Source organism: Sphaeramia orbicularis, chromosome 3 (genome assembly GCF_902148855.1).
Source record: "Sphaeramia orbicularis chromosome 3, fSphaOr1.1, whole genome shotgun sequence".
Classification (NCBI taxonomy): domain Eukaryota; kingdom Metazoa; phylum Chordata; class Actinopteri; order Kurtiformes; family Apogonidae; genus Sphaeramia; species Sphaeramia orbicularis.
Window position 1 is genome coordinate 33,650,900 of NC_043959.1, and position 18,822 is coordinate 33,669,721.

An 18,822-nucleotide genomic window follows, 5' to 3' on the forward strand; every position below is an offset into this window, starting at 1 on the left:
AGCAAAGACTCTCTTTTGCCTGAATTAGTTGATTTGAGCTTTAATTGACCCCAACTGTGACAGAGTTCCTGCCCACTGTTCTGCTACATTAGTTTGATATACAGTGTGCAAGACAGGGTGCGAGACAGGGTGCCTGACTGTCTGTCCTGGCCACAAAGACTCATTGTTTTCAGACAATACGTTGCTTGCTAGCGCCAAAATTGGCTTACGCACCGAGGACCAAGGCAGGTTTTCCCTCTGATTTAATTGTGAAAGTCTTGGTTGACAAAATCAGGTCAGATTACTGATTCTTTTTTTTTTTGCCCCCTGACCACAATAGCTTATGCATGCCAAAATATTCCAGCTGCTCTTGCTATGTCTGCTGGACATTCAGAGCAGAACAGCAGTACAAGACATGGTTGATTACCTGCTGGCTGCTAATTTGTTATATCTTGACTGACTTTCCTGTTTTGCAGGAGTAGAAATTCATTTAATTAAAACATCAAAAATCATAATTTTATCAGCACTTTCAAGCAAAATTTCTGGTTATTTAATTGTTTGCATGTTAATCTGTATCTTTCAGGCTTTAGCCAGGAACGTGCTGCGTGTTCAGGCGCTGTACAGAGCTATCATGTCGACTCTGCAGTACATCAAAAGCTGCTTCCAGTGGGAGAGCATTCAGAGGAGCCTGCTAGCCTTCCTGGTAAAGTGGTCTAAATGCTTATCAACACACTATCTGCATTTCCCTCTGTTTTCCCTCCAAGCTGCGGAAGACAACTGCAGTCTGGCCAACCCCCACTTGAACTCACCCTGCGAGAATCTTAATCAATGCGGCGTTGGGCTCAGCACAAATGCAGGTTTGGCCTCGGATACATGTGTTGGAATGGAAGGTTTCAGCGCTGCGTGCCTTGTGGATGCAGAGTTAAGCCTCAGCTGGAGAGACTAGTGTCCCGGTGGAGTCGAGATAGAGTCTATTTTTGTTCTACTTCCCTGACAACTCATTAACCCTCTGTCCAGTCTGTGCCTGGTTTTGATTTAGACCCCATTATACCGACAGAAGTCCAATTAAAAGGCTCTTCGGAGATAAGGCTGATTTTCCATACTGCCATTGTTGGAATACAAGTGTTAAGCAACTGTGAAGACAGACACACAATAGTAGCCTTTTGACCCATGTCTTTAAACTGCAAAGTGAAGTGGGCACTGGTCTTCGTGACATTACTCTTCTCCACATCCAGCTTTGATAAAGATGGTACACACAGCAAGTTGAGCATTAACTATGCAGGCAATCAAGGTCATAGAAAGTTCCTTTTGCTTTTACAGCTGAAATCCTCTAGATGGCACTAAAGTTTTTTTCTCAGCATCATAGCAACTTCTAATGATACTGGTAAGGAGATACTGTACTTCAGCCAATAGTACAGTTTGTTCAGCGTACTGTGTAAAATGGGAGCTGTAACACTAAGATGTCATCTGAAAGATAGTCACTTTCTACATTGTAGCTTTTAAAATACATTTATTGTAAGGAAAGAATACAGATTACTTGGAAGCCGAGAATCTGTGCATTGAGGATGGGGTCAGGGGTCATCGCACTGACCTCACACACTAAGCCAACAGACTGAAAAATGGATCTTCTTATCTTTGCGTCACATTAATGAAAAAGAGTGGTTGCTGTATATATTGTGATAATATTGTTTTGCCTGACAGCTCACACAGACACTCATATACAAACCGTGCAAGTATGAACAAGCACACAGAGCATGCACACACACACACTGACACACACACACACATATATATATATCCTCCCACTGCATCTCAGCATTTGAAAGACAGTACCATCTGTACTACTGTTTTCACACTACTGCCTCCTGCCTTTTCAAGCCTCACTGAGAAGAAATAAATGCCCACTTCATACAGCTATAGTGGTGAATAATGAGTTATGAACAAGACAAAACATGGTGATGGACCAACTCCAATGTGCTGATTGTCACCTTGGTGCACCTTAGTGTTCATCGGTACAGTAGGCTTCACATGCTGTTGCCTTTCCATTTTTTTGTCATTACAATGTGTCAAGATTTGTTTTTAACTCTCTGAAACCCTCGAGAAACAGGGAGATCTCTATTTGCACATCAAATTATTAACTTTTTATAAACAGACTCCTTATCCAGCAGGTTTTAATACAGCACCTGTGTGTTTTTGTGCAGCACATAATTAGCAGAAAAAAACCCAACAAAGAGCTGAAAGAGATTCCTCTACGTCTGGAGAAAAATTAGCCAGAACAGACAGTGTTTTATGGAAATAAACTTTATAAAATGAATATTAAATCTATTATTACTGAAACTGCGATTGCATAGTGACTCCATCAATGAGCAGATTTGTTTTTTTCTTTGCTGTGTTCTAAATATTGTAATTATATTGGTCCAACAAAAATGGAAATAGCAAAAATTGAGGGTCTTAGCTCTCCTTAATCCTAGACACTTTAACTCTGGCCAGTATTTTCATTAGAGAAATACCTTGTCCAGTGTTAAAATAATCAATGGTGTAAATGACCCGAGTTGTTTCAGTGCGGTTGGGTTACCATTGTACGATGCAACCCTTTCCCTCAGCTTGGAAATCCTGCTGCTATCTGAAAATGTGGTGCCCTTTGGTACGGTAGCTCTCCCGACATTAGGTAGCCTTTCATTTTCCTTAAATTTTCTCTGATCTTGATTGTATTTCCAGAGCCTTTTCTCTGTCCAACACTGTGTAACGCCTCTCAAGCTCAAATGAGCTGCAATTATCACAATCTTTATAGGCTGAGTATACATTTCCACCAAAGCGTGACTTGGCTTTCCCTTCTTTCCAGCGCTCCCAGTCATTACAAAGTCCTCACTAATAAAACATAACCCTTTCAGTGAGGAACTGGTTTCATCTCCTCTCCCAGGCCCTGTTTTGGCTTGCGATAACACAGACAAGAGCGTGCTTGGCTTTTTGCACATTAAAGCTGATGGTGGTAGTGTTGGTGGAGGGTTGGTGGGGGATTGCCATCTTTTATGTCAGTTGGTGCCTCAAAGGAGAGTGATGTCTTTACCAGATGTTCACTTCTATTTTTATTAGCATATAAAAACATGCAAACTCACCCCACGCTTTTTGGCTTCGTGCCATTTTGGCCAGTGCTGCCTCTGTGACAGGATTATTTTATAGTTCCATTTAGTCGCGCAATTCAGACATCACAGGCCATGTTTCTTTATCCTCTTATCTATTTTACCTGATCCGCACAGGTGGGATGTGCATCATAAGTGCCATTATGGATGTTAATGGCATTCGCACACAGACTCCCTATGGCCGCACTGAATGGCACGGTCAGCTTTAATGTACACAAGATGAGAGACACGGAGCAATTAGGCTAACGATGTTAATGTCAATGCATATGCAGGGGGTGGAGGGACAGTCAGTCCAACTGAGCAGACCGCCCTGCACAAGAATTACTATATGTAAGAAACGAGGCTTTGATAGTGGTGGGGTAGCCTTCGTTAGCTTGACCATTGCTTTTGTAATCGATACCAAATCGGATCAACCTTTTGCTAGCAGGGAATCAGAAGTATTGAATGTGACTTAATGATGAACAGTTTGTTTTATCCTTTACTCACCCCTGTTGTGTTTGACCTCATTGATATCTGACCTCTGTGGCCTTCTACCCACAGGTGTTTGTCGTGACAGTGTGGAATTTGGAGTTTTACATGCTGCCCCTCTTCCTGGTCCTGCTCATCTCATGGAAATACATCCAGATCCACAATAGTCCCAACACTCAAGACCTGGTGAGTATTTTTTTTTGTCCAAAAAGGCTATCACGTCTATGGATTTCTTCTCATAATTAAAAGTTGCTTTGTTTCCATAGCAACCAGCCACAACCAGCCACATAATACACAATAAAATACCACATAATGCAAGAATACTCACTGAATAGACAGAAGCAACGTATCATTATAGTCTAAGCTAATTCGTGGTGCTTTGGCCGTGCTAACACCACTTTATTTTTTTCATCCCTCTTCTGGTTATTGTCCTGAACCATCGACTTCACTGTAATTGGTCTGTAGTTGTTACTACATTAATCTGAAATAGACCAAGCCTTTTTTTTCCCAGTTTAACCACTCTCTTTGAAAAAATAAATGAATAAATAAATCAAAGACGGTGTGTTAAACCTTAAACTAGCATGAGAAAGCACAAGAGTGGCCAGCTGGTTGAAACAATAGACTTTGTTATAATGTACAACTGTATTCTGAAATGAAACAAATAAAAAAGAGCATTTGGAATAACAATATGATCAAATCAAATTCAATGTTATATTTCATTTATTATGTTATACATAAGGACTTCAACTAACTGCTATTGTATTTATTACTGCTTAATCTGCATCTTATTTTCATAGTTAGTCAACTAATCATTTATCGAAAAGGCAGAAAAACCCAAATACGGTAAATAAGTTTATGAGTTTGATCTATATTACATGTTAAAGGCTCACATAATAACAATGAACTGAACTTGTAGTGAAAATACACAAATAAATAAATAATTAATCTGGATCACTCATTAAATTCAAAATATTTACAGTTCTTGATAGTTTTTTGGGCATCACTGAGCAAAAACCCCATAATTACTGTTCAGCATGTTATAATGAAAATACTCTGAGAGTAAACAAGAATTCTGCCCACTCCTGTTGAAAATGGCTGTAGTAATTTTACCCAGTGATGCAGACTTTGTCTTGGGTGTTTTCATACAGGTGAGGGGATAAATATGTGATTGATAGCTGTTCACTGTTTAGATTTGCTCAAGCTTGACTCTGTAGAGCTGCTCATTCTCTGCTCATGTATATTTATGTTTAATCTTTTAATTTGGACAGAGAGCAGAGAGCTTCAAGAGGAAGGTGTGTATTTTCAGATTTTGCATTTTTTTCCCCCTTATTTCTGCTCCTGCAGCTTTAATCAATAAATCTGGGACTGAAAATTAAGCCAGCTAGGTGGGATGGATTCAAATATTTTGATTTCTTATTTCCCTCATTGTTACGTCATTCATGCAGATTATGGGTCAATGTCTGAAATGCACTGTCCACTATGACCAAAAACTCATTGCATAATTGTTTTGTTCTTGAGCTTGAAAAATCAATAAGATCACTTAATTGATTTTCTTCTGGTCAACAAACTTACTTGATGTTTCCTGCAAACATGCTGCAGTAAAGCTTCATACAGCGATCTCAGTTTTCTTCACCTCTAGTTGCCTTTGTGTGTTGTGGGAAGACTCAACGTGGCCTGTCACTCATCTGACGGTGCAGAGTGTGACAGTTTCTTGCGGCCGACCTCAGGGTCACCACTGAACCCTGCATGTTTGACTTAATACAGAGTCCTGAGCTCAAAAGGACACTGTTTTTTTTCCATTGCTGGAAATATAGCAGCCACCCTTACCTCTGCGTCACTGTGTGTTTTTTAGGACAATATTGACGTTGCAGATGAAGATGAGGATGATGAGAAGGTATGTACATGTGCTGACTACTTATTTTCACAGTTCTTTGTTGACCTGTGTAAATCTTTAAACATAAGTCTCCAAATGCTGAAGGAAAGATGAAACAGGAGGTTTACTGTGTAATGCTGACAAACATGTTTGTAACTCAATGATGTTAAACTCTTTATTCACAACTAAATCTTCTGATTATGGCTCCTGACAACCACTAGCTGTATTTTTTTTGTAGACTTGTTGGTTGCCAGAGACATTTGAGCTTAATGAAGACCTCATCAACCTGTTTCCACATGTCACAACGCATTCATATGCTAATACAGGGGTGGGGAAAAAGGTTCTGCTGCATTTGGGAAAGTCCCTGAGCTTAACACACCATATAATACCATCAATATGGAACTAATGACAGCACTTAGACATGCTTCTTTAAAGCTCGTTTTGAAAGTTGGTGTTGAAAGTGTTACCATGCTTTTAGGCAATGAAATATTTCTTCAGAATGATGGCAGTTGATTGTAAATGTTCTGAATAATCAGTGCGGTCTGGTTCAAAGTGGTTCTCATACTGGTCCCAGTGGGAAGATGACCCCGAGGTCGTTCACCGCAGTAGGTTATTTTGATTTATACTTGATTAAGATAAAACTAAGTTTCTATACATCTGAGGTTTACAGACTGAATAGGATTTCACAACGGTGCAGCTGGAATATCACAGGTTTGTTCCCACTGCAGCCCTGTATGTTGTCTCACAGTCCAGTCTGTCCTTTGCTGCCTTTTCCAGGCTTTTCCTCTAAGTTTTGGAGGATAAGAGGTAGAGATAAGTCTGTGCTTTTGAACAGATTCAAACATCGTATATCACTGAGATCACACAGTGACAAAGACCATGGTTTTGGCCAATAAACAATCCCCCAGAACCCACTGTGGCTTCCCCTCCATCCCCGCAGACCCCGGCTCCTCTCTTCAGTCCTATAACCCTCCTCCAGTCTGTCTGTGTTTGATGTGGACGCAGGGCCGAAGCCCAGCCTGATTCTGGCTCTCAGTCCAGGGATCTTCAGAGTGTCTGGTCTCTGTTGTTTATTTTAAAGCCCTCTTTTCCTCCTGGGATCTGGACTAGCCTGAGAACGGCACTTCATCTCTTTCATAATGTGAAGTCCAGTCCCATTCTGAAGAGCCTTCACTTCAAAAAGGCTTTTTCAAAGTTGCTCTTAAGATATCTGCCTTCACATTCACATTTTTCTACCATCTTCTCCAGAGCCACTATGAATCGGTCTGTTTCAGCGTTTGGTTTCTTATTCAGAGACACTTGTATATGCATTACTATTACAACAAAAAGATTATGAACACTCATTTTTCCTGAAATTCAACATGTTCTTAGATTCACCTTTTTTTAAGGCTTTAGAGCACTCTAAAAATAAAAACTAAATAAAATCAAGAAAAACTGGACTTTATCTCAGTAGTAAATAATACTTTTTATTCACAAAGGATTTCTGTTTGTTTATATTTAACCACATCTAGAAATACCTTCTACTCTTCTAATAGTGATAAATAATGGCAAATCTAATTCAAAAGAGAACACAAAAAATATGTTACATTTATAATTAATATGCACTCATACAAAAGTATGAATCCAATGGTTTGTGTGTGACTTATTAGATGTGTTAATGATGCATGTAATCTGTATTATTTCATAGAGACAGATTGGACATTTGTCATTTTGTGAGACAAGAAAACATCATAATTTCCTCCGTAAAATTAAAACAAAAGAGGAAAAAAAATAGCAAAAATATGGCTTTGAATTTGGTTCATTCAACAGATGTGACAGTACACATCATGTCAAACTTGCACCTGCAGTTTTTTGGTAAATTGAGTTTTGCAGGCAGCTGTTTTTGTTTGTGTTGTTGCTGGTGTAGGAGTCGGAGAGAAAAGGGCTGATAGAGAAAATCCACATGGTCCAAGACACCATTGTTACCCTACAAAACCTCCTGGATGATATCGCCAGCTTTGGAGAGAGGATTAAAAAGTAAGAATTGAAAATGCTTTCACAGTTACAGTTCATTATATTTTAAATATGTTTTTAGAATTTACTGACGGTTTCTTGTTATAATTATAGTATAGAATTTAATGTTTGTACAGCATGCTAAATACTTTAAATTGTTATTTAAATTAGTCTTATAATTGTTTAGTGTAAATGAGAAAAGCCTGAATTATTTGATATATTCATTAATAGCACAATATTTTATTTGCATGCGGTCACTCAGTAAAGTTAGAAGTTACTTTAAAGTGGAGCAGATATCCTGGTTTTGACACTTATGGTTTTAAATTGTCAGTACATTCAACTGGTCCGTGCCGTTCCTGTCCTGCTTGGCTTTCTTCATCTTCATCATCGCAACAATCCTCACATACTACATCCCGCTACGCTACATAGTTTTAATATGGGGTGAGTCTCAAACACTGCCATCTGCTTGTCTTCAATCGTTCATCTCATAAAATATCTTACTCTCCTCTTCTTTCCTCCACATCATACACTCTCCTTAATTTTTTATTTTTTTTTCTATCTTCAGTCCTTTTATAATTCATGAGGTGTCTACAGAATATTTTCTTCTTTTTCCTCTTTGTTTCTGTGCCATTAATCCCTGTTCCAATGTGTAAATTGAAGTATATTCCATTGTTAAAAGTCTTTCAGGATAGTGGGTTTTAGTGAAGTGTAAAGTAAGTTTGTAATTGTGACTCTTTCAACATGGAAAAAGTGAAAGTAAAAAAGCCAAACAGCACTTGAAGCAATTTTTTTTTTTTTCAACAGCATGCAGATATTTGTTTGTGTGGAAACAAAGAGCGCAGCCACGAGGGACTACGGTTAATGATATGTTGGTGTGAATTTCTGTTTTAGGTATCAATAAATTCACCAAGAAATTACGGAACCCATACTGCATTGACAACAATGAAGTGCTTGATTTCCTGACGAGGGTGCCTTCAGATGTGCAGAAGGTAAGCCCCGCCGGATCAGCCGGCCAGGAAGCCCAAAATCCCAGAGCCCTCTAGCTTTGCATCTTACTACAACAACTCCCAGGCATTCTTCGCTGTTTTCTGTATAATTAGCTTCGTCTGTATAATTATGTAGCCCTGTATAATTTCTGTTGTGTTTTGGTCATGATACATCCCTGGTGGAGGTCTGCTGCTTAGCAGCTTTGCAGCGCTGGCTGTTCCCAGGCTGCAACAGGACACGCTGCTGTTGGTGCTAGTGTCTCCTGAGTCAACTCATCAACCTGATGAAGAGCAAAATATCTGTCACTTTACCGCAACCTGTATCCAAACAGAAAGAGAACGAGCATTTTAAGCTTTTGTTTAATTATAAAATTTGCCACAATATTAATCTTGTCGCACACATGCTCCGTTCTTTTTCTTTTTCCTTCTCTGTTCTGGTCTTCTTCGCCTGTGTCACTCCCTCCTTTATGTTCATTCTCTTTTCTTACCCTCTGTCTCCTCTCATCTTTTCCCCTTCTGTGTCCGTCCTCTCTCTCTAAGCTATTTGACCCCGTTTGTCTCCCTCCTTGTCTTCTTCGAGACCCTTGGGCCACAGTTTTTAGTGAGCGTGACTCTGTAGTTTCTCTGCCGGCTGTTGTTATTCTGTCTACAACAACTATAATCATCCTCAGAAGGAGCAGGAATTCATCTCTCACGACTCTAGAGATGACATTATTTGTTTTGTAATGCCTGTCGACCAAAGGCACTGTGAGGTGAACTAAAAGAAATGTCATAAAGATTTACATTATATTTTTGGTACTGTGCGAGTAAAAATTTTTTGTCTTTTTCTGCAGGTCCAGTACAGTGAGATGAGAGGCAACAGGAAGAAGAAGATCTCGTAGAGCGAGGTGTTTTGTAAACACACCCGATGCTGCTTCTTCCAGAGGATGTGAAAACTGCTGGAGGTCTGCCGAGTCTCACTTTTTGCTGGTTTCTGGGTTGTGTGGCAGGTTTAAATCTTAACTGTGGTAACGCTTCACTCCACGCTGCACATATCAACCAGCACTTTTACAATATTTCAACCAAAGAGAAAGACCCTGACATCCCTGATAGACAGAGGTTACTTTATCATCTTTTATAACAGATTTTTTCAATGTATCTATCTGTGCATTATTTGCAAAGACTGTAGATTTGTCTTCTGTGTACAGTTTATTCTTTCAGAATTTAAATCAAAAGCTGCTTTATTTAATACCCATAAGCCCTCGTTCTCTCCAAAGTATTTTTCTGAATGTATATGAGAAGAATGTAAGATTTCTATGTATATTTTCATAATTTTACAATAGCAGATATGAAGATTTATATACCAAAATGTATTACTCACCATTTAAAACAGTAATACGATTGTTGGGTTAACAGTAAATGTTCATCTTTTTACATATGTTTTCAAGTAGAAAGGCTTTTTGGTTTTAAACATAACTGATGACATTCAGACTCTAGTTACTTTTCCAGAATACACATTGCCATATGTAGATGTGCATATAATGTTGACAGACTAATTTTACTTGGCTGTTACAATATGGGCTTCATACAAAACTGCTTTTAGTTTGTTTTTGGTTGCTCCCACATATGCACACATTGAACTCTACATGGTGTTTTACCCTTTGCTTGTGAGCGGGAATGGGTCAGACCTATACACACTTTATTTATTAATGATAATCTCTGAAAACTTTTTTTGTCTCTAATATCTTACAGCAATAAATGAACACAATCACACAGTGCAAAGTCTTTAATGTGTGTTTGTGTCTCTGTCTCAGCTCTGCGTCTTTTCCTTTTAATTCCCCTGTACAGTTGTATTCATCCCCTCTGTGCTGCCGTGCTGCAGGATTGTGGGCGTCTAACAGCACAGTTTCTGAGCTCCTCTCTTCATTAGGCTTTCATGAAGTGAGGCGAGGTTGTGCGAGACCTCACCGGCACCCGGGCTCCCCGCTGTGTTGATGGCCCTTGGGCGTCGCCACAAGCAGGAGGACCTCCGCGACCTCCTCTCAGTTGCTGTGACGAGATGCCTGCAGCCAGCATCCTATCAAGCACAACAGCCAGACAAACCTCCGGTACTGGGCTGCAGAGTGCAGGAGGAAGATTTTAAAACCAGCCACAAGCAACAACACCCGCACCAATTTAGGGATTGCAGAGCTGGAATAGTTAAGATGTTGGCGTTCAGAGTAATACCCTGGGATTTATGGCTTTTTAGGCAGAGCGCGTGGGCTCTCAGTTAGCAGCTTCTTAAAGAGAAATGAGTTAAATTATAGTAAATCTGCTCTCAAATACACTAAGAATCTCCTAATTTTTGTATTAAAAGCTAAACAATAGTATGCCTTATATCACAAGTGACTTGATTAAATAGTCAAGATGTCACTATTAGCCTTTAACTCATGTCTGTTAACTCTTTTAACATTCAATGTTTGGCAAATACATTTTAAGACACTTCATGCAAGGAATTAACTGTAAATCCTAGAACTGCTTTACGTTACATTTACACAGTGGTGTACTTTATAAAATAATTTGATTTGTCCAATTGTCTTGAGGACAAAGGGGGTGGAGAATGTGGCAGACGATGACCTGTATATCTCTTCATCTAGTTATAATGTTGACTTAGGTATTCAATATTAATAACCCGCTGTCAAGGACACTGGAAGGACATCTCAATTTGACACTTATAGGCTCAGCATGAATATGTATAAGCGGTGAGACCTTCAAAATTACAAAGTAAAATCACGGTTCACACGTGGGGACTAATGTGATGTGGCACATGCATTCTGATGAGCCACAAATACAGCGACTGATCGGTCTCAAAAGACTTGTTAAAACTCAATATTGGACCTGAGAACATTCAGCTGTGTTTGAGTGTGTGTGTGCAGAGAGAGAGGTGCTGACTATGAAGCTCTGTAGAGGAGGTGAATGTCCATTATTATCCATTAACAGTCTTTATTGAGTCATTAATAACTATTTCAAGCCCTTTTCTGGGTATGTGTACAGAATGATGGGAACTAATGGGCATCATAGTGTTTAACTGGATCCCAGTATAACTGTACCAGTGAGCAGCATTAAGCTTCTTTTTTGCATACTGGCTGATGACAGCTAATTTTTTTTTTTTTTTACATTTATGGCTGTAATTAAAAATATCAGTATGCATGTATACTCATTTTACTGGTAGATTTGTTAAAGAACCTCATCCTGATTGATTCCCAACATAACTTTCAGGTCAAGCTGAGGTGATTTTCCAAAATAAAATGGTCATGGCTGAAAAGATGCATCTCTGTATGTCAACATTATAGAATTGAAATAAGTATTTTCTCTAGAATTAGTTACTATTTCACTACAAACAAAGCAGAAACTCAGAATAGTCAAATGCATTTGTCATTTTAAGATCCTTTTGTCAGTCCTCTGGTTTCGCCAAACCACAGTCACAAACAGTGAAAGATGTGGGAAACAGACAACCCACCCCTCCAAAACTAACCAACTTAACATGTCAGAGGTTTTATAAGGGACTGTTTTAGAAATCAAGTTTAGAAAGCAGACTTGTCTCTCACTGCTTCCAGTGTTTATGCTAAGCTACCTCTCTGCTGGCCAGGGCTTCATATTTTTCAGACAAGTGTGGCATCTACAAAGGATTGTACTGGGAAGTTAAAAAATGTTCTTAAAAACAGCAGTGTAGTTAAGATAAGATAGACTTGATTGATCCCTCAAGGGGGCAATTCAAATGTACAGCAGCACAAGACACCAAACATTTAATACAAAAGAAAAATAAAGAGAAGATAAAGTTCTCAACTTTGTCACTCCAGTAATGTACAAAATATTACGTGCAACAAAATGGCATGTGTGGTATGAGACAACTCGCATCAGCAAATGGTTTGGTCCAAAAAAGTGTAAGTATGTAGCAGTGTGCAACTAAGCAGGACCATATGCAGTAATTGAACTGTATAACAGATTAAAATAGTAAACTAGTTGTACTAAAAGTATGCTTAGCTGTGTGTAATATAACTCAATGGTAACATTTACCTGAGCAGAAACATGAAGTGCATGTGTGTGTTCTTATTAAGTCACGTCAGGATGGTGTCATCCAAGGAATAACATGGTGATCTGCATCGACTGTTGACATACTTCATCATGATTTTTGAAAAACGATTGATCACAGTTGTTTCATTCATATTCAAAAGTCATTAGTTGTTTGTAGTCTCAGTAATGAGCTTGATTTTGGCCATGTGGAGACCCTGTGTGACCCCCCCACCCCCTACAGTGTTAACAACCCCTCAGGGAGTCTGTGTCCAGGTAAATCACAGACACAGTCTGTACTGGCTTTGCTGAAGCCCAGAGGCTGTGGGGCGACTCTGCCGTCCCGAAGCAGAGCGACATCAAAGCTGCTGATCTACAAGAGCCTGAGGCTGCGAACAGCTGACAGCTCTGATTGACAGATCAGATCAAAAGTGGGTTTGTGAGAGAGACCAAGATTCTGACATTAAGTTGGCCCTCTGTGGGTGTTTTGCTTACCAATGTGTTCTCAGGAAACAGGAAATTCTGACTTTACTCATTTTATAAAACCTAAATATCAGAAAGTTAATCAAAATTTCACACTGAGGACTAAATATTTAAGAAGTTGTGATTCACATGAGATGTTCATCTTGTGAAGATCCATGCAGAATAACATCTCACAAAGAAACTAGATGATTTATAGTAATATTTTGTCTGTTATACTTATTTTATGCTTCTAGCTTTTCCATGAGGCAAGGTCCATTGATCCTCATAGGTAATCAAAAGACAATTGTATTTCTTACAGAAACTCATTACCATTTAATGGAAGATTATTTTACTATGTCTCTAAGAAGATATAGCAATAAGATGTATATCTTTTCTTTAATAATCCATGTAAAAATACCAAAAAACTCTTGCTAATGACCTCTGTAACAGTTGTCCTAGTGAAGTCTATTCCTTTAAAAAGAGGTAAATAAATATGTTACATTTGTTACTAAAATTGCTCTACGGCATAATGTTGTGAAACACTAAATTATCTATGGTGCATGTTTTCTTAGTAATAAGTCCATGTAACATGGTACAACAGTATGGACCACTGGTATTTTTGGAACAAAACAAAGGTACACATTTGAATTTGTGCTGTTATTTTACAGTATTCGGCAAACAATAGTTTTAGCATAGCATCCCCTCAATGAAAACCAGACAAGATCATTTCATGCATTTGATTATTTTGTTACAATTCATGAATGGAAACAAAAGAGTAACAAATAAAGATTGATCTGTGCTGCTTTAATTTTTTTTTTTTTTTTTTTTTTGTGGCTAATAGTAAAATAGTCCTGGACAGATTAATTCTTATAATTTAACATTCTGTTGTCTGCTTAGGAAATTGCATTAGTCATTAAGCTACCTTGTTTTCTTAAATTCTAATTTAAGTCAGGAGGTTTCAGATGTATTGAATTTGGCAGCTGTAGAGTAGTTTGATCCTTGTGATGTTCCACAGGGATAAACCCTTTCTCTGGCCGATCTGGACGTTGGGTCGAGGATGGGAGTAATGGAGACCTTGCCGTGCCCGATTCATAGTGCATGACAGAGTTGAAGAGTGTGTCCAGGTTATTGGCTTCCTGTTTGTGGAAGTTGAAGGCCATCCCTGAGTAGATGTTTCCCAGTTGATCTTGTTGTATTTGATGCAGTCACTCCTGATTGAGGTTGATCTCATGTTGGACGATGCCGGGGTAGAGGCAGCCCAGCCTGTTGAGAGAGGACATGTCCACTTCCTGTTTTACCCAGAATAGAGGCATCCAGGTTTGCTCTCGATGCTGATGTAGACCTAATCATTCTGATAGGGGCCAAAGTGCTGCAGGTTTGGCTCTTGAAGGCCTGCATGACATATCTAATCTTCTGCTCTTCATAGTCGCTGAAGTCACTACTTAATACTGTGAGGGATCCTTATCTTGCTGTTAGTTCTGGTTGTTTGACCCAGCAGGCCTTCTTCCAGCAGGATCTGTCTGGAGGCGTTGCTGGAGGTCAGAATCCTGGTAGGGATATCAACAGTATCATCCTCATCTGGGACCAGCAGGAGCAGACTGGCAGAGGAAGTCATCCTCAGGCTCCGTTGGTCTAGTGGTAGTGGAGACTCCTGGAAGCCGAATGTCGGACTCACCTCAGACCAGGGTCTTTATACTCTCCACTACAGGTGTGTCTGCAGGGGTTTTATGGGCAGGGGTCCACACTATCAGGACTAAATAAACCTTTGAATGACGGACTTGCGGACAAACCTACTTCTAAAACAAAGGATCAAACCCCACCAAGTTTTTCTTCCATTTATTGTCTTCATGTGTCACATTGCTCCTTAGCTACACTCAACTCAACTGGTTTTCAGTTGGATTTTCTATGACCTTTATCAAAGTATCTATGTTAAAATTAAATTTGTGTGACCTAAATACTGTTTCTTCACTCTCTGATGACCTGCGTAATTGAAATCCCCTGTGCGCCTTTTATGACAAGCTGTTAAAATTGAAGCAAAAGCTGTGTGTCCCTTTGTGAGGATGATAGACGGCCCATTGAAACTCTTGCATATGTAGAGGATGGTAATAGGTTCCTATGGGACATGTTGCTGTGGCCATGCCCAAGACAGCTCTCTAGTCAAAAAATGAATACTAAATTGTCTGAAACAGAACAAGCCATTGTGCAAACGACTCATGGCAGGGACTCGGAGCCTAATAGCATGAGTCCACTGACTCATGTTTGCTAGTTCTTTATGTATTTTCGTTAAATTCTGTTTCTGTTAGTTATACCATATTACAGTTTTTAATTTCACTGTGTGCATTTTGTCTGTTTAAAATTATTTACCTTGGAAGCAAAAAGGTTTTCATCTCAGATGAGCCTTGTAAGCCCTCGAAAGCACCCTCATATTTTTTTAATAATATGTTTTTAAAACACAATAAGATGTACTTGTTCATTGCCATTTAACTAGGTACCTAGGACGTAATATGCCATCTTGTCTGGAGAAATATGGACTCTTATTTGTTCAATTTAATTATCACATGTAAACCTACTACACCTCCCTTGAATCCTGGCCTCATATAAAGTGTAAAGATGAATTGTGAAAAGAATGTGTGTTTTCTCTCAAACACCCCCCCTCTCAATCTCATCAGCCACCGTGATTAAGGTTTGGCATTGGGGATTGTGCTGTCTTTTTGGAGAGATATTTCAGCTGCATTTCTGACACTCTGAAAGGAGAGGAAGATAAAGGAGGCGTCGGGGAAAAAACTCCTTCCCGTTGTGTGAGCCCTAGAGAGGGCCTTGAACCCTGCCATTCACGCCTTTCTCTCCATCAGCTGAGTCTAATTGCCAGAGAGGACAGGAGACCCCAGGCCCGATCGTTCCTTATCCTCTTTAGTGCTTTCAGGCGAGTGAAAGGCGAGCTTCTGCTTTTGATCTTTTCTCTGATTCGCTTTTTCTTCTCTGTCATCCCTACCATCCTCTCCTCAGGAGTGACACCAGCTCCTTTCACTGCCTGCCCCCGTCTCCATCTGCCCAAAATAATGACCAAGGCCCAGGCATTATTAAACAGAGGTGGAGAAGGGAGGTCAGCATTGGGAGAGTTAGAGGGAGAGGGAGGTCTGGATGGGGACTCCAAACTTGTCTAAGAAGGGGTGCCCCTTTTCCAAATCTACTCCGTAGCCTCTCTGTGTTCCCCTAGATTTATCCCTTACAGTTTTCGTGGCCTTAGCTTGGAGAAAGCCCATTCTTCAACAGACCACGGACGTGCAGGCTCGTCCTTTCCCAGAGGCGCTGCTACAATAAGACCCCAGGCTGGTTGAGACAATGGGGCCTGTGTGATCTCTCAGCCAGACTCGGGATGAGACGATGCCTTGCTTGCCAGTCCCATGGGAGGGTAGGCCCAGTGGTCATTGTTGACAGCTAATGGACAGCATCTTTCCACTGGCAGGCCCCCCTGCAGACTGTGTCATTTTAGCTTGCTTAATAACAACACTCAGGCTGGTCCGATGAAGGAATTCTATCAAGAACAGCAGTTTGTTTGCAGATGAAAATCATTCCCCTCACAAATCTTAAAAGCTAACACTGGGGGGTGATTGGATGAATGCAGCCAGCAACCAAAGGCATCATTCAGCCAGGGAAATTCAATATAACTTATGAAAAGAGAAACCAGTCATATGCCTGAAAAGACTAGACTTAAAATCACTTCATTGAGTAAGAACAATAACATTACTTTTACTAATTTCTTAAGCCACAGAGGGACTGAGGGACTGACCACCAATAGTCGTTCTATCCACGCAGACAAACAAGCAGCAGGACAATGCAAGATGGGAAGAGGACAAGACATTCAGTTAATATATCCATGCATGAGTCAGATATTGACGTAGATAGTGGTCTGTCATTACTGTGGTGGCTTTAAATGAAAAAACCTTCAACTCTTGCATCTGTGATATAACAACTTAAACAGATAAAGATTATATCTATATTCTTTAGCTTAAATGTTTGAACATTTTGTATCGCCCTCATACTTTCACGGTACAAGCTCTGTTTTGATGATGTTAAAGTAACTGTGAGAGACGCAGGCGCACACTGATGTACACTGAATTGTTGTCCTTGGTGTTCTTTTTAGACGGCTCGTCATAAACACTGTGCAGTAAAAGACACATAACAAGTCTGAAGGAAAAATACAGGGTTTCATTCATCTCTCCATCCAAAACATCTCCATGCTTGGATGTTGCCATTAATAGTATTAAACATCAGCTCTAATGTTAAAAGACCAATAAAATCCAATAATTACCATGATTATAGAGATCAACAAAGCCACGTAAAGGATTCCATCCCTGCTTGAAATCACATCACACTTCCTTTCATTTTCTATCTACCACTTTGAGCAGAAAATTTGACCCGTTATTAACTTTACTTCAATAAGAAATCTCTTTTCTCAGTCCCATTTATCTTTGTCACAAACACTTTTTTATCTTTCCTTCAATACTGATAGAGACATTAAGTATTCTATAAGACAGAAAAGGAATATCATGGCAGCATATTGCAGTAAGTAATACCTTAGCCAACTAAACTACAGGGATGCCCTGGAAATACCTCCTGGAAATGTCTCAGTGAAAGACTTAGAGACTTAGAACAGTCTTATCTAAATTACTGTCTAAGACTGGCGGCAGTAATGTGTTTATTTCATCTGCTGGAGAGGCAAAATTTAGTTGTATTTTTTTTTTCTCTGTTTTTGTTTTCCCCTTTTATTTTTTCATGAGTTGTAGTGAGCTCCTCAAAGCAGAGTGTGATGGATCCTGGAGTGCAGGAGGAGGAGAGGAGAGGAGGGAGGAAAAGGGCAGAGTGTTAGGTCAGCCTGATAGAGATGTCAGCACTGCTTCAGTAATCTTGTGACGCCTAAGAGAGCGGCAAGAAAAAGGGAGGGAGGGAAGGAGCAGGACGACTGAAAGACCAGCGGCTTGGTGACAGCAGAAGCAGAGACCACCCCAACAACAGCAGCAGGGGAAGCAGGGGATGCTGGGAGGGGTGGGAGGAGGGTGTGGGAGCGGGGGAGTGTGAGGAGTGGAGCCGGAGGAGAGGGGGAGGGTGGTGGGCTGATATTCACTTACACATTATAGCTGATAGTTAACCCTCCTCCTCTCAGCAGTGTGTTAGAAAGAGAGAGTGAGTTGAGAGCCGGTTATCAACGCAGTGGAGGATTTAAGCCTTGTCTACCTCATTTAACATCTAAAACATGCTGGAGCCAGTTCATTTAGAACTGAATGCAATGCACCTAATGAACAGCACTGGCATAAACTGGCATCCACAGCAGGCTCTTGACCGGTTCTAATAGATATCATATTGAACATAGCATATCTATCATTTTAATTTTCTTAAAGGGACAATTTGTAAGATTAACATCCAAAAATTAACTGCAGCTATGAACAGAGGGGGGCAGTATTTTACCAGAGAGTTTTGGTTTTGGCGTTTATACTGTTCAAATTATAAAACATATCAACGCTATTTGGAATGTTTTTCTTTTGTAAATTTTGTGTTGTCAACTCTAAAAAGATCTGCTTTGGTTAGTCCAAAAAAATTCAATGTCTGGTTTATTTGCGACATAAAATTGCCTACGTTAAACTATTAGCTGCCGTTATAAGCCATCTCTAAATTGCCAATTTACTAGTCTAGAAGAAATATTACAAATTCAACATTTTACTTAATTCTTTCATTCATCAACAGATTTAAACATTATGAAATTTTCCATAATTTTCCTTTTAAGTTATTCTTTCAGTTTATTTTTGGTTATAGTTAGTTTTACAGTTACAAGCTAGTAGATATTTTATTTTTATTCTGACAATTTGACTATTTTTAATGTAATTTTTATGGCGTT

The 18,822-nt window shown here is 39.6% G+C and overlaps 1 protein-coding gene and 1 pseudogene across 5 annotated transcripts in view; one reads left to right on the top strand and one right to left on the bottom strand.

Annotated features, from left to right (window-relative positions):
- The window catches only part of mctp2b (multiple C2 domains, transmembrane 2b), a 37,051-nt gene extending 26,844 nt beyond the window's left edge, over nt 1–10,207 (top strand). For 3 of the 5 annotated variants that reach the window (XM_030124801.1, XM_030124819.1, XM_030124828.1), the window contains 8 exons: nt 563–682; nt 3,660–3,773; nt 4,856–4,879; nt 5,440–5,481; nt 7,367–7,476; nt 7,784–7,893; nt 8,344–8,441; nt 9,272–10,207. In XM_030124801.1, the coding sequence (XP_029980661.1) occupies nt 563–682; nt 3,660–3,773; nt 4,856–4,879; nt 5,440–5,481; nt 7,367–7,476; nt 7,784–7,893; nt 8,344–8,441; nt 9,272–9,319 (666 nt within the window). In that variant the 3' untranslated portion in view covers nt 9,320–10,207. The remainder of the gene's footprint in view (nt 1–562; nt 683–3,659; nt 3,774–4,855; nt 4,880–5,439; nt 5,482–7,366; nt 7,477–7,783; nt 7,894–8,343; nt 8,442–9,271) is intronic. The other 2 variants (XM_030124810.1, XM_030124837.1) reach the window with 1 other exon arrangement.
- A 3,566-nt stretch (nt 10,208–13,773) lies between these two features.
- LOC115417183 (high choriolytic enzyme 1-like) lies at nt 13,774–14,544 on the bottom strand (annotated as a pseudogene).
- Between the last annotated feature and the right edge of the window lie 4,278 nt (nt 14,545–18,822).